The sequence below is a fragment of the Lepus europaeus genome, chromosome 1 (assembly GCF_033115175.1).
Source record: "Lepus europaeus isolate LE1 chromosome 1, mLepTim1.pri, whole genome shotgun sequence".
NCBI classification, from domain to species: domain Eukaryota; kingdom Metazoa; phylum Chordata; class Mammalia; order Lagomorpha; family Leporidae; genus Lepus; species Lepus europaeus.
In genome coordinates, this window is record NC_084827.1 from 180536128 (window position 1) to 180550638 (window position 14511).

The window sequence follows — 14511 nt, forward strand, 5'->3', positions numbered from 1 at the left end:
ATATGAAAGACAGAGTTACAGAGAGAGGGAGAGACAGAGAGAGAGGTTTTCCATGGGCTGGTTCACTCCCCAGATGGCCACAATGTCCAGAGCTGTGCCGATCCAAAGCCAGGAGCCAGGAGCCAGGAGCTTCTTCCGGGTCTCCCATGCAGGTGCAGGGGCCCAAGGACCTGGGCCATCCTCCACTGCTTTCCCAGGCCACAGCAGAGAGCTGGATCGGAAGTGGAGCAGCCGGGTCTCCAACAGGTGTCCAGATGCGATGTTGGTGTCGCAGGCAATGGCTTTACCTGCTGCGCCACAGCGCCAGCCCCAGGAGAACCGTTAGATCAGAGGACATTTGGATAAGTTAGTTTATTTGGGCAAAGAGTTCATGAGACAGGGGGAGGCTGAGGATACAGGGGAGGTGGAAAGCTGACACAGGCATGAGGGAGAAGTGTGTGTGTCTTCACGGAGGGCACGGAATGTGCACGCAACAGAAAAGCCATGCACGGATTCCAAACATTTTAGGCACCAAAATGATTTCTCTCCTAGTTCAGTTTTCCACTAGCTTTGCGAAGTCCCCTCCAAGACGGCTTCCGGCCGTGCCCACCTTGGTGCCACCCTTCCCACACCAAATAGGGCTGACCTGTGTGGCCTGAAGGATGCTGGGAAATGGGTGAAGCATCACTCCTGGGTGTCACTCCTCAGACACCCAAGACTCCTGGCTTCTGCCTCGCTCTCTTGGTCGCCCTCTCTGGGGGAAGCCAGCTGCCATGTCGGGTGGACCCGGAGCACTCCGTGGCCAGGTCCACGAGCTGAGCAACCACGGCCCCCGCCAGCAGCTGGGGGAGCAGGGCACCTTGGAGGCAGGCGCTCGGCCCCAGGCACAGCGGCAGGTGCCTCCAACCCCGGCTTTAGGCAGACCTCGGGGCTGGAGCTCTCTGGCTAAGCCGGGCGGATTCCTGGGCTGCGGGAGATGACTGACACATGTCACTGTGGCTCCAAGCGGCTGCGGGTGACCTGCCAGTCAGGTAAGGGCAGACGCGATCCTGGGGGTGGAGCGCGGGGGAGGTTGAGGCTCTGTGCCCGTGGCTCCGGTGAAGTATGAAGAGCAAGACCAGGCCAGCCACCGACCGCGGGGTGATGGGGCGGGCTTGGAGGCCTGCAGATCCACTGTGAGACCAGCAGGCCCTGGGACGGAGGAAGAGGAGGGGGGAGAAGGCTGAGGCCTCCTTGCGTGAGACGGCTGCTCGAGCCTGGACATGACCGGGCCTTCCGGGTGGCGCCGCTCCCCGTCGGTCATGGAACGGACACTGCCTGCTGGTCATTTCCGGACTCGCTAGCGAAGACAGCAGTGCAGGCCCAGGAGTCTCGCAGCCTGGCGTTCGAAGGGGAGCTTGGGATCTGCAGAGGTGAGATTCTCTCCGGAATACGTGTGCGCCGTGTCAGGCCCGATCTCCCCCTGAAACCAAACCAAGCAAATGTGGGAGAATCAACGGGTCGGCAGACACAGGGGTGTAGATCGTCCCCTCTATGCCGAAAGAAAGGCCTGCAGCCCTCAACAAAGGTGGGGGCAAAACCCAGAGAACCCCGTACGGAAGGGCCGGGGGCTGGGGCTCCCCAGGAAGGGGTGGCCCGGGTCACTGCTGTGTGAACCTCAGATGGCCGTTGGGTGCCTTCGGCACAGGCTCCTGGGTCGGAGGCGAGATTTAGGCAGGCGAGCGTGGGGAGGGAGGCGCAGGTGTCCGGCCCAGTGTGGGGCCCTGTCTGCGGATGGCCGGCAGGGCCTTAGGTGCGCCTGGCTCACTTCTCAGGTTACATAGGAGCCACATGGAGGAGCGACATGGCCTGCCGGCCTCGTTCCCTGAGGTCTGTCACGATGGCCATCGGGAGCCTCTCAGAGGGCACCCTGCCTACTCAGGGGCACCAAACCACCAGCACCCGGGCCGTGGCACTGCTCGTTTACATGGTTACTCTCTTGTTTACACGTGGATCTGGTCTTCTACCTGTTCTTGCCTTCTTATGCGTAATGAAAATGCTGGTTCTATCTTTTCCTCTCCCACAACTTCAGAGGTTTCTAGGATGGCTTTGGCCAGGAACCTGGGATGCAGACCAAACACATAGACAGACAGACAGATAGATAGGGCTAGTTAGCACAATAGTTCTCACAATGTCACACCAAATGCGTGTACACCCATACACACATACACACCTGTCCCCCAGGAGCTGACACATACAATTTACAACAAACTTCACAACGCAATGGTCCCCTCTTTGAACCCCGGAACACCCCCGATGCTGCTGTTCTGTCCGTCAGCCACATCTCTCCTGGTTCTAGCAACACCAAGCTAAGGGACAAAGCTAGGCCCCTCCCCCAGGCTAGCAGGCACAACCAACCACAACCGGGCACCAAATGACCACAACCTTCAGAAGATTCACCCTCCAGCTGCCGTGGCCACACCACAGCCGCACCGTGTCCCCTCCAGCCCCCGCCCTCAGCAGGTGCCCAGCCCACCACCTGGCCCCACTACCATTACAGACCAAGCACAGAGGTGTCCCTGGCTGCTGGCATCCCCAGACGCTTTCCCTGGTAATGGCCTGAAACTCATTTCCAAAGATTCAAACAATGCATAGGGTGATATTTTTCATATGAAATAATGTGCATTCTAGTATCTTTCCAAGGCTGATTCTTTTTTTTTTTTTTTTTTTTGACAGGCAGAGTGGATAGTGAGAGAGAGAGACAGAGAGAAGGTCTTCCTTTGCTGTTGGTTCACCCTCCATTGGCTGCCGAGGCCTGCCCTCTGCGGCCGGCGCACCGTGCTGATCCAAAGGCAGGAGCCAGGTACTTATCTTGGTCTCCCATGGGGTGCAGGGCCCAAGGACTTGGGCCATCATCCACTGCACTCCCGGGCCATGATTCTTGGACATGGAGCATTGTGATGTCATAAATAACGTGTCTGGCCAGCTCCCGGCACAGGGCTTCAAAACCTTTGCAATTTCCTGAGCGATAGGAGCGCCTTTGTTATCCCCAATCAGCCATGTGCCTGCATTGATGCTAACGGGGTGGGGCCTTGGTTTCTTGGGACAAAAGGGTGGGGACTGATGGCCCCTCTGCCTGACCTCTGGGGAGCAGGGGTGAGCTGCAGACTGGAGACAGAGTTGTAGTGTGTGGCCGTCCATTCACTCACCCCTGCCGGTAAGAGCTCTGGAAACAGGACCCAAGAACACTGCCTGGCTGGTGATCATGTCTGCGTGCTAAGAGCGTGGGGACCTGGGGGCCACAGGGAGGAGCCAAGGCAGCTCTGTGCCACCTGCCCCAACCCAATACCTCGCCCTGTCTCCTCCCCTGACTGGTAACTTCAGAATGCAGCTGCAGAGGCCGGCATTGCCCACCATGGGTGACACCACGGCTTGAAGGTTGGCATTCCGTATCAGAGCGCAGGTTCAAGTCCTGGTTACTCGGGCCCCTGACCAGATCAAGATCAAGTGCTTGGGCCCCTGATCCATGTGGACCTGGCTCAGCCCTGGCTGTTGAGGGCCTCTAGCAAGTGAACCAGTGGGTGGAAGATATCTCTCTCTCTCTCTCTCTCTCTCTCTCTCTCTCTCCTCTGTCTCCCAAGTAGATGAAATGAAATAAACATTGAAAAAACAACTGTAGGAGCCAGCGTTATGGCGTAACAGATTAAGCTGCCTGTGACTCTAGCTTCCCATATGGGCGCTGGTTCTAGTCCCGGCTGCTCCACTTCTGATCCAGCTCTCTCCTGTGGCCTGGGAAGGCAGTGGAAGATGGCCCAAGTCCTTGGGCCCCTGCACCTGCATGGGAGACCTGGAAGAAGCACCTGGCTCCTGGCTTCAGCTCAGCCCAGCTCCCGCTGTGGCAGCCATTTGAGAAGTGAACCAGCCCATGGACGATCTCGCTGTTGTATCTCCTCCTCTTTCTCTGTAACTCTGCCTTTCAAATAAATAAGCAAATCTTTAAAAGACACTGTGATTGTAAGCATAGCGCTTTCTCAAGCTCTGAATTATCCTAGAGAATCAGCAAACCTGAGGCGGGGCCGTGCGAACCCTGTCTCCCTCCCTCTTCTGCCCCCGGGGCCAGGCACTTGGTCAGGAGCAGAAGTCGGTTTGGGCCGTGGTTCTGGAGGCTGGAGAGTCCGCGAGCAGGGCCTGGTGCTGTGTCTGACACGGCTGTGACACGGGGAGGACATGTGTGCAGCTCGCACGCCCCTCCCCTTAGAGAGCTGGGGCTGCCCTGGGGCTCTGACCGCACCCAGTCCCCACCCCTCCAAACGCAAGGGCCTTCACAAAGTTCATGGCACACAGCATCGAGAGAGAAGCTTGCTCTGGGCCAGACAAGTCCGAATTCCCCGCATAGCTCTCTCAGAGTGTGCCTTTTCCAGAAAATGTTTGAAGTGTCTTCAAACTGTTAACGTCTGATTTGGGGGAGTAAACTTCTAACACATGAGCATTGGAGGCCACAGGGAAAGGTTTCAAGCAATGGAAAATCCGAGATTGTCAGCCAGAGTAGACGTGGGGGTCACGGGGACCCCTGTGGAAGGAACCCTGGGGACCCTGCCCTCTAGTTTGCAGGTTCTGGTCCTGACCCAGGATAGAAGCCCTCAGCCCCGGCCGGTGGGCCCTGTGCTGATGTGGGGGAGTTGGTGTCGGGCCTGGCTTGGAGGCCCCGCGGTCCATTTGGGGTCAGAGGACTGGCTTGGGAAGTGCAGACATTTTTAATTCCCTGGATGCTAATAAAAATGCAGATCCCAGATGTTGTGGATCGGATAATCCAGGCGTCTTCCTCCAGGGAGCACCTTAGCGATGCTCACGTGTGTGGAAATCTGGGCACATCGCTTGTAAAAGTCACACCAGGACAAGGAACGGGGCGTGAATCACTCCGACCTCGTCACAGACACGCCGTGGCCTGTGTCTCCTAGAAGCTCCGTGGAATGCGTTCTTGGCTGGGGCCGGGGCTGGGGCGTGCTGGCTGCTCAGCGTCGCACGATGCTTTTTCCACTGCGTGTTATCGCAGAAATATTTCTCCTGTCCTGATATCCTCTTCGAAAACAGAGTAATCACTTTTGCAAACCAATGTGTTTCCTCCATCATTGTGTCTCATGGAGGCGCGCTCATTATCAGGTTGTCATGGTTATTAATTACACAGTGTGACGAAAGTGCTTTCCTCCGAAACGCTTAGTCTTTGTTTTCGTTACCTTAGGATTCCTGGCACTGAGACGGCCTTGGTCTGTGCCCACAGATGGCTCCAGAACCCGGGCTGAGGGCTCTCCTAAGAGACCACATTTCTATACCTTTTCTGGCCATACTGTTTATTTTTTTAAACTTTGTTAACTTGATAGGTCAAAATGGTATGCAATTATTTTAATTGTATTTATCCCAGCCTTAATGCTGTAGGAAATTTTCTCAAGTATTTGTTTATTAATTGCATTTCCTTTTCTGAGAGCTGGGTTCGTGACCCCAGCTCTAGGGGTTGCCAGGGCTTTGGAAGAAAACATCAATGGAAAAACATTGGCATTTTGCTATGAAATGAAGCTTCTGCCTGCATATTGGCTGCAACTGCATTTTTAATCCATTTTCTGTGATATCAGGTTCTATGCACTGGAATTTAAAATGATTGTCTGACCCAAATGGGATGACTTTGTCCCTGCTAATTTATCATTGCTTTGAAATTCAGCAGGCTCCTCCTCCCACGGGGATTTGATGTTTACTCGCTGCTTTCTTAGTCTTGCTGGTTCTTTTTTTTTTTTTTTTTTTAAGACAAATGAATAAATAACTCTCTCTTTTGTCTGTGTCTCTCTGGGTGTGTTTCAGTGCATAGGAGAAGCTAATCTAAATAACTTACTTTCTAAATGTCACTATTCCAAAATTTTCTTTTTTTAAGGTGCATTTATTTATTTGAAAGTCAGAGTTACATAGACAAAGAGGCAGAGTGAAAGCGAGAGCGAGAGCGAGAGAGTGAGAGAGCGAGAGGGAGATCTTCCATCTGCTGGTGCACTCCCCAAATGGCCGCAACAGCCAGGGCTGGGCCAGGCAGAAGCCAGGAGCCAGGAGCTCCATCTGGGGCTCCCACATGGGTGCAGGGGCCCATGCACGTGGGCCACCTTCCACTGCTCTCCCAGCAGGGAGCCGGATTGGAAGTGGAACAGCCGGGACTTGAACCGGCGGCAGCTTTACCCGCTACACCACAGTGCTGGCACTTGTTCAACAATTTTCCCCTGCAAGGTTCTTTCCTCTCTCTTTTCCCGGGACAGCTGGGTCTGGGGACTCGGCCCCTTGGCAGGAGAATTGCCCATGAAGAGCGTTGTCAACAAGAGCCCTGCACCCCAGAGCTCCGAGCGGCTGCCACTGCTCCAGCAGAAAGTAGGTGAGCCCCTGAGCGTCCACTCCAGCGTGTCAGGGCCTCCTGAGTCCACAGACCGTCCCGGTCTCAGAACGCCAGGCTATGAGAAGATCCATCACATTTATTTGTTTTTTAATTTATATTTTGGTCCATGGACTTTTTTTCCCAGGAAGACTTCCCTTCAGCAGCATGGCTGTTTTGAAGCTGTTATTTTTACATTGCTGATGTGAAATGAATAAATATTTTTAGAAGTTCTCTATTGCCACAAATGGAAGAAAGCCACGAGGGCTCGGAGACTGCTGATGATCTCATTTTATTGCATCCAAAGTTTGTGAGAAAAATACACTTGCACGGAGGTCCCAGAGTGGCCTCACAGACGCCCAAAGAACGCAGCGTCCCACCCCACTCAGAGCCACAGGTCTTGCACCTCCTCCCGGCCCCAGAAACCAGGGTCTCCCACGTGCATCGACCCTGACCTTGCTCCACTGAGACCCCCGAGACCTTGTGGGCAGCCTCCAGCGGCCCATTTCTCTTCCCTGCTCAGATCAGAAGGACAAAGAGGTACCTGCATCACCCCCGAACCTGGGCCAGCCGTCTTCCTCTCCTTCCTCTCACGGGGCTGCCGTCCAGGGACCTGGCATCTTCCCCGGCCACCATCAACGGTGGCTGGTGGCTCCGGGCCACCTCCAGGGCAGACGCTGGGGAGGCCATGGGGAGGCCAACTGCTCTCACCGTCCGATGCGACCGTGCCTAGAGCCCTGGTCCCTCCTCCGATGCCTTCCTCCAGTCTGTTTCCTTGTCCCTGCTGCCAGCACCGTGACATTGGTCCAGCACCATCAGGTGTCCCCTCAACTTGACTCTGAGTTTGCAGCGGCTTGGAGTGGCCCCTGAGGACATGGGGGCTGGAGTTTTGAGGGTGAGGAGCAAGTGCACGTGGAAAGGGTGCTCTGGGCTTAGCGTCTAGATGATGAGCTACGGGACGACTTGTGCTGGAGACACAGCGGGCGTCCTGGGAGACGGCGTGCCCGTGTGCGGGGAGAGCGGCGGCCTGTGCAGCCCTCCCTGTCTCCAGCGCTGCTCGCAGAGTCTGCTGGGGATTTTTAGGTTTATCAACCGAGAGCACGGGTTGTGGGGCTGGTACCGCAGCATAGCAGGTAAAGCCACAGCCTGTAACGCAGTCATCCCATGCGGATGCTGGCTTGTGTCCCGGCTGCTCCACTTCCGATCCAGCTCTCTGCCATGGCCTGGGAAAGCAGCAGCAGATGGCCCAAGTCCTTGGGCCCCTGCACCTGCGTGGGAGACCTGAAGAAGCTCCTGGCTCCTGGCTTCGGATCAGCCCAGCTCCAGCTGTTGAAGTCACCTGGGGAGTGAACCAGTGGATGGAGGATCAATTCCTCTCTCCTTTCTCTTTCTCTCTTCTTCTCTCTATGTAACTCTGACTTTCAAATAAACAAACAAACAAATAAATAAGGAAACAAAGAAACAGGCGGTTTATGAAAGCGAAGGAGCATTCCCCAAAGCGATTTCGGCAGCTTTCGTTCTCTTTCTTCATTCATTTGCTCCTCAATCAGCAAACAGGGGTTGAGAGCTTTGCATTCCAGAAAATGCTAGAATTAGGGACAGGGCGATTAGGAAGACACAGACTCTGCCTTCCAGGAGGCACCACCATGCCCAGTTGCAGACACGACACGACAGTGTGGCAGGTGCTGGGGAGGGTGCCTGACCCGGCTGAGCAGGCTTGGAGCTTCCTGGGAGGGCACCCAAACTGGCTGTGGGGGTGGGTGCTGGCCGAGAGCTGTGTGGCTACTCAGGGAGTCCTGAGGTCCCAGGGAGATGGGGCGCTGGGCGTGGGAGCAGCTCGGTTGCCTGGCGTGTGCAGGAGGAGGTGCTGAGATCTGCAGCTCACATGACCCAGAACTTGGTGGGCTACCCTAGCTCCACAATGGGCAGACGTCCCCTGGGGCTGGGTCGGGGAGTCCATCCCTAGTGCTGGGGACAGACCACCTCCGATCTCTGCTTGGAACAAATACGACGGAGAGCTCTGTCTCCCCAGGAGTCAGCACCCACTCCTGGGGGCGGCTCCATCCTGGCCGGACAGGCCATTCCAGGACACACCAGTCCACCACCTGTGGGTCCTCACTGTCCCAGCCGTGTGTCCTGTGGCTGGTCCTGACCTTTCTGATCACCAGTCTCATGTGTGAGATGGGGATAAATACCCAGCACTGAGTCGCTGGCCGTGGCCTGCCGTGGGCACTGATAGGTGAGAGCCGCCATTATTATTACTGTTGTTAGCAGTGAGTGTGGCCATCGCTGGCTTTGTTCCTGCTTTGATGTTGGTGTTTCTGGAGGGAGGGGAGGGTGGTTCCAGGGCGGGTGTGTCGGGAAGGCCCTCCAGTCTTGGACTGTGCACTGGGGTCGCCTTGCCGTGGTTTCTCCCAGTGAATATTCAGGGCTGTTGCAGTGTTGGCCGGCAGGGCCCAGCGGGAGGCCTCTCTCTCAGGAGTGGGTCAGCTGGTGCGGGAGTTTGGCAAGGCTGGCATTGTGGTGTGCAGGTAAAACCACCTGCTGCGCAGGCATCACATACGGGCACGGATTCACGTCCTGGCTGCTCCACTTCTGATCAGCTCCCTGCTGTGGCCTGGGAAAGGCAGCAGAAGCCGGCCCAAGTGCCTGGGCCCCTGCACCCACAAGGGAGACCCGGATGAAGCTCCTGGCTCCAGCCTGGCAGAGCACTGGCCATTGCACCCAACTGGAGAGTGAATAAATGGATGGAAGATTCTCTCTCTCTCTCTCTCTTCCTCTGTGACTGTGACTCTGCCTTTCCAATAAACGCTCCCACCGGAAGCTGACCGAGTGCTGGCACCTTGCTCTGGGGCTCCCTGGCCTCCAGGACCAGCAGCCAGAGAAAACCTCTGTCCTCGCTCAGGCGCTCAGGCACGGGAGTTCTGCCTGAGCCACAGTGAGCCAAGGGCGACGCTCCCGCCTTCTGGGGGAGGGCACAGAGCAAGGAGAGATGTTCTTAGCCAATCGTCAAGGCACTTCAGAGCGGACAGTGCCGAGGACACGGGGGACAAGGGCTGCGGAAGGGCGCCCGCCGGGGTTTCTCCCCCTGGAGCTGCCTTTGCCTGTTCACTTGCGACTTCTCGCCAGGGACGCATCGCCAGGCAGTGTGCAAGCCCCTCTCTGCCCTGGGCCTCGGTTTCTTTGTCCAGAAAATAGAAGTCAGGGCCCAGATGATTTGCAGGAGCCCCCCCAGCCGCCTCCCGTTGCTCTGGGTTCAGCAGGCATCTGCTGGGAGACAGATCACAGCCCTGCCCCTCGGTCCCCGTCGGCCGGCATCATGGATCTGTGAGCCAGGAGGCTGGCACGTGCGTCTGTCCCAGCGCCAAGCCTGAGGGTTCCACGCTCCCGGGAGGGGCTCGGTCAGCAGCACCGGAGGCCAGGGCAGATACTTCCCTACTGACATCAAACTCACGGTCAGGGCCAATCTCGCTGCCCCACTCTCATCCGACAGGAATTTGTCCGAGGACAGTTTATCTGGGATTAAGCTTCCCGTGGTGGCCCGAGGGGTCAACAGTTCATAAACTCAGCTGCAGGCCACATCCTGCTTGGTGTGTGGGAAGTCGCCGGGCTCAGGAGCCACTTCTCGCCCCACACCTCTTCCAGGGGGTCACGCCGCTCTTCCCGAAGCCCCGGCTACGGAATGCTGCGGGAACTCCACCCACCTGACGTTCAGCCACCTTCTCGGCATTGCACCTGCCGCCCGGATGAATACTAATCTTATCTCCTGGGGAAAATAAAATCACTCCATGGGAACAAATAAGATATTTCAGAATTCAGTGGAGAATGTAAGAGTGTCAGGAGGGGCCAGCACAGGGTGAGTAGTCGGTATTTTAGAATATTTGCACGTACATAATGAGATATTTGGGGGATGGCACCCAAGTCTAAGCACAGCATTCATCTGTATTTCGTATCCACCATAAACACACAGTCTGGATGTTAATTGATACGGTATTTTTAGTGCATCTGCATTTTTTAAAAAAGGATTTATTTATTTATTTATTTATTTGAAAGGCAGAGTTACAGAAAGAGAGGGAGACACAGAGATTTTCTATCCACTGGTTCACTTGCCAAATGGTCACAGCATTCAGGGCTGGGCCAGGCCAAGGCCAGGAGCCAGGAGCTTCTTCCAGGTCTCCCACATGGGTGCAGGGACCCAAGCACTTGGGCCATCTTCTACTGCTTTCCCAGGCCACAGCAGGGAGCTGGATCGGAAGCAGAACAGCTGAGACCTGAGTCAGTGCCCGTATGGGATGGCGGCACTGCCGGCTGGGGCTTAGCCTTCTCCACCACAGCGCCGGCCCCTCCCTGCAGTAGCTTGGCTGCTGACCACGAGGTCAGGTGTGGGAATGCCCACTGGTGGGGTCTTGTTAGTGCTCAGGAATTGCAGATTTGGGGGCCCTTCAGATTCTGGATTTTGGATTAGGGGCGCCCAGCCTGTCTCTGGGGATCCACTCGTGCCACTCAATTTCCTTTAGAGACGAAGAAAGCTTGGCTCCGTGGAAATCATTTTCTTTTTGTCTTTTTTAAAGGATGTTTCGAATTTAATTGAAAAGCAGGTTGAGAGAGAGAGAGAGAGAGAGAGAGAGAGAGAGAGAGAGTCAACTGGTTCATTCCCCAAACGGCTACAACGGCCTGGGCTGGGCCCGGCCAAGGCCTGGAGCTCCACCTGGGTCTCCCATGGAGGTGGCAGGGCCCAAGCACTTGGCTCATCTTTCGATGCTTTCCTGGATGCACTAGAAGGGGGCTGGGTAGGGAGCGGAGCAGCCAGGCCTCCAGGGCACTCGGATATGAGATGCTGCTGGCGTGGGTAGCTCACCCCCCAGTGGCCCCTGCCAGCTCCAGGCCGGCGGTCATTTCCAAAGTCAAGGCCGACCAAGTGTGTCTTCCCTGCCTCTTCTTCACTGATGGACCATTCTGCGAGTTGGGGGAGGGGGTCGAGGGGTAGGGTTTCCCATTCCTGCTGGCCAGACGGGCATCTCTGGTCACATGTGATGTTCTGGCCTTGGTTGTGTGCTAGGTGACAGCAAAAGTGGCCTCAGCTTTGTAGCAAGTTTCATTCTACCAGATTGACTGGGTGTGTTTGACAAACTTGGCTCCTTCCCTTGGAGCCCAAAAGGTAAGAGACCGCGTGCCCTGGCGGCCACAGGGCTTGGGAGTCGGAGGAAGCAGGGTCCAGGGTCGTTCGCTTGCCCGAGCAGCTGCACTTCGGGTGCGGCCAGTCCGTGCTGGGCGTCGCCCTTGCCCCGTCTGCCACCTTCTCTGTTGATCTGCTGGCCCTGAGCCGGGGGCTTCTGCACAAGCCCAGCACTCAGGACCGCAACGGCACGGAGCCGGCGTGGAGCGAATGCTGGCAGCAGGAGTGGAATTTGAGTGACTGCATGATGTGTGCCCACCCCCTCCCCCCACAAGTCCTTTCAGCTCCACACCCCCACAGCTGGCTGGGGTCCCCCCTGAGAGCTCGGATTCTGAAGCAGATGCTCTTGCTTTGTGCCCCTGGGAGGATGGCAGGGGCCCAGGGGATGGGGGGGCCACTCTCTGGGTCCCCATCTACACGCCTCTCATTGGCGGTCTTGACTTGGGCTCTGCTCTGAGAATCCTACACTCCCGAGGGCCCGAACCTGATCTCGCTTGAAGTTTCCTTGGCAGCATTCCTGTAAGACCCCTCCCTGCAATCCACTCTTCTCCCAGAGCTGCCTGGCGCCGCCCCCCTCGCCCCGGGCATCAGTCCCAGCCCCACCAAAAGCTCCCCTCTCCCTGCTGTCCTTGGGCTCCCAGGCCTCCCCCTGCCCAGGCTCTGGCCTCCAGCTCTGGGCTCCTCTCCGAAGGCCTGACCCACGTTCTGATGACTCTGCCCGCCTTCCCTCTGCTCTGTGCGTGGAGCCAGGGGGCTGCAGGTGACCAACGCCTGGGGATGCTGAGGGCCAGCAGCAGGGGGCTTCACGGGGGCAGGAAGGCGGCACACACGGGAGAGGGAAGCTAGAGGAGAGTGGAGGACAAGGACAGCCGTCAGAACCGGGGCCAGGAAGGGGGTGGTGGGGTGGGAGCCCCCTCCCATTGTCACGGTGCCAGTAGAGGCGGCCGAGTTCAGGGTGGGGTGGGACACTGGTAACTCGCCTGTCCCGAGCTGCACCAGCACCCGTGTCGGGTTAATTATGAACCCACTGTGCAGATGCGAAGGCTGAGCTGCCGAAAGGGCTTTGGCAAGTTCACGGCTACAGGACGTTGCCTTACCTTTTATATTCGGTTCCCCTTCATTACAACCTGATGGGTTGGTGTCACTTTTATTATGTGCGTGTTGTACATGGTATTACTTTTCTCATCATATTCACTTATGCATGAGGGCAATGAAGGAGAGAAAATGGGAAGAGACTCACACAGACGCTGGGCCAGGACTTTGACGGCCCCGGCTGCAGCGTGGCATCGTTTGATGCTGAATCTCACACAGGCTGCTTAGAGAGAGAGAAGATGAACTTCACATAGGGGCGTGCAGCCGTGAGAGGTCATTGCATGAGGACCGGTGCCTGCCTGCCTGACGGCCTCAGAGACTTAGCCCAGGCGGTAACCATTGCTGTACTGCAGTGCACGGTGGCAGCCTGGGGGTGGCCGCTGCCATGGCCGGTGGTCGGGATCTGGCCATTCAGCGGCCCAGACTGACGTCAGCTCGCCCATCTTCAACATGAGCTCCCTGCGGCTATGCGGGGTGTGGACACTCAGACCTCCGTGAGGCTAGAGAGAGGCAGGACCCACTAGTTATGACTTGACCACATGGCCACGTGGTGGGCGGGCGGGCGCACCGTCCAGCTGTGTGCTCAGAAGAGAAAATGCGGACTCTGCCTGGGGCCCCAGCCGGGATCAGGGTTCCCGCCGAGCGGCGTCGGAGGCCGTGGAAAGCCACAGGGGAAAGTCCTCAGCCTGGGAGAAGCCATCACACCCCGACTGGCTGGCGGCCCCGTTCTCGTGCTGAGCCAGCGGCACAGCTCTGCGGCAGCTGCGCTGGTTCCAGTCTTGGCTCGAGCTCGTCCTCTTGTGGCCCCGAGCAAGGTCCTCCCTTCTCTGGGCCCTGGGTCCTCATCTGGGAAGGCCAGGGTCGGGACACCTGGCTCAGACAACAATGCTTCCGCAGAAGGAGCTGCACGGTGCACACCAGGCCGAGTGATGCCGCGTGCTTTGCCGCCGTGGCTGGCGGGGGCGTGGGGCTGCACACAGGCGCTGTGATGACCGAGTCCTCTCTGTCACTGGAGCTGGGAAATTCACGGTGATGCCAGGCCGGCTTCCAGAGGAGATTTTTATCCAGGAGAATGGACCGGTTAGGGTAGACCAGTGGAAGTGAGTGTGTTCCCGTTTTAAACACACTCCTTTTCTTTTCTCCTCTAAAATCACACAAAATGATTACAAGGCCGATGCTGGATTTGAGACGCTCCTATCTGCAGCTCCCTAAGCTGAAGGGTCAGATGGCTGCCACCTTCCATACTCGGGTGTGCTCCCTTGCGTGACTCTCTGCACAGAAACACACACCTGGATAGCAGAACACTTCTGGCTCAGAAATAACGCCAGAGACACCAAGCACATCGACTGTGTGCTCCTGAGTCACAGCTGGCATTGACCTTGGTCCACTTCATCTGTGCGACGTTGGCATGAGTGACCGCAGGGCAGCCTCTGGGCGCACGGATGGGTGCACCCACGTGGCTCCCAGAGCAGGAGCCCACCTTCTCACAGCCGTCCTCACCCCTGCCCGCCCAGGCCGGCCTCACCCACGTCCCTCACCTTGTCCTGTCCAATAGGTAGAAAACACATCTGTTTCCAAGCTTGCATTTCTCTAGCTATGGAAAAAATGAGCATTTTCAATGGTTTTTAGCCATGTGAGTTGATTATTTTCTGGACAAATTATTTATTTCCTCATATTTTTCTTATGATTTTGAGAAAGTTCCTGTTATAGCACGATTCCAATTATTTGTCATATAGGCTGTGAACATTACCAATCTTTTGCATTTTTTAAGGTTTATTTTATTTATTTGAAAGGCACAGTGAGAGAGAGAGCTCGATCTTCCATTCACTGGTTTGCTCTCCAAATGGCCACAACAGCCAGGGCAGGGCCAGGCCAAAGCCAGGAG

The 14511-nt window shown here is 56.7% G+C and overlaps 1 protein-coding gene across 1 annotated transcript in view; it reads left to right on the top strand.

Moving 5' to 3' along the window:
• Nucleotides 1-955: 955 nt before the first annotated feature.
• Nucleotides 956-14511, top strand: part of LOC133763710 (basic proline-rich protein-like) — a gene marked incomplete at its 3' end in the record, with an annotated part of 89028 nt that continues 75472 nt past the window's right edge. Inside the window, 2 exon segments of the mRNA XM_062197487.1 lie at nucleotides 956-1010; nucleotides 1323-1391. Of these exon segments, the coding sequence (XP_062053471.1) occupies nucleotides 956-1010; nucleotides 1323-1391 (124 nt within the window).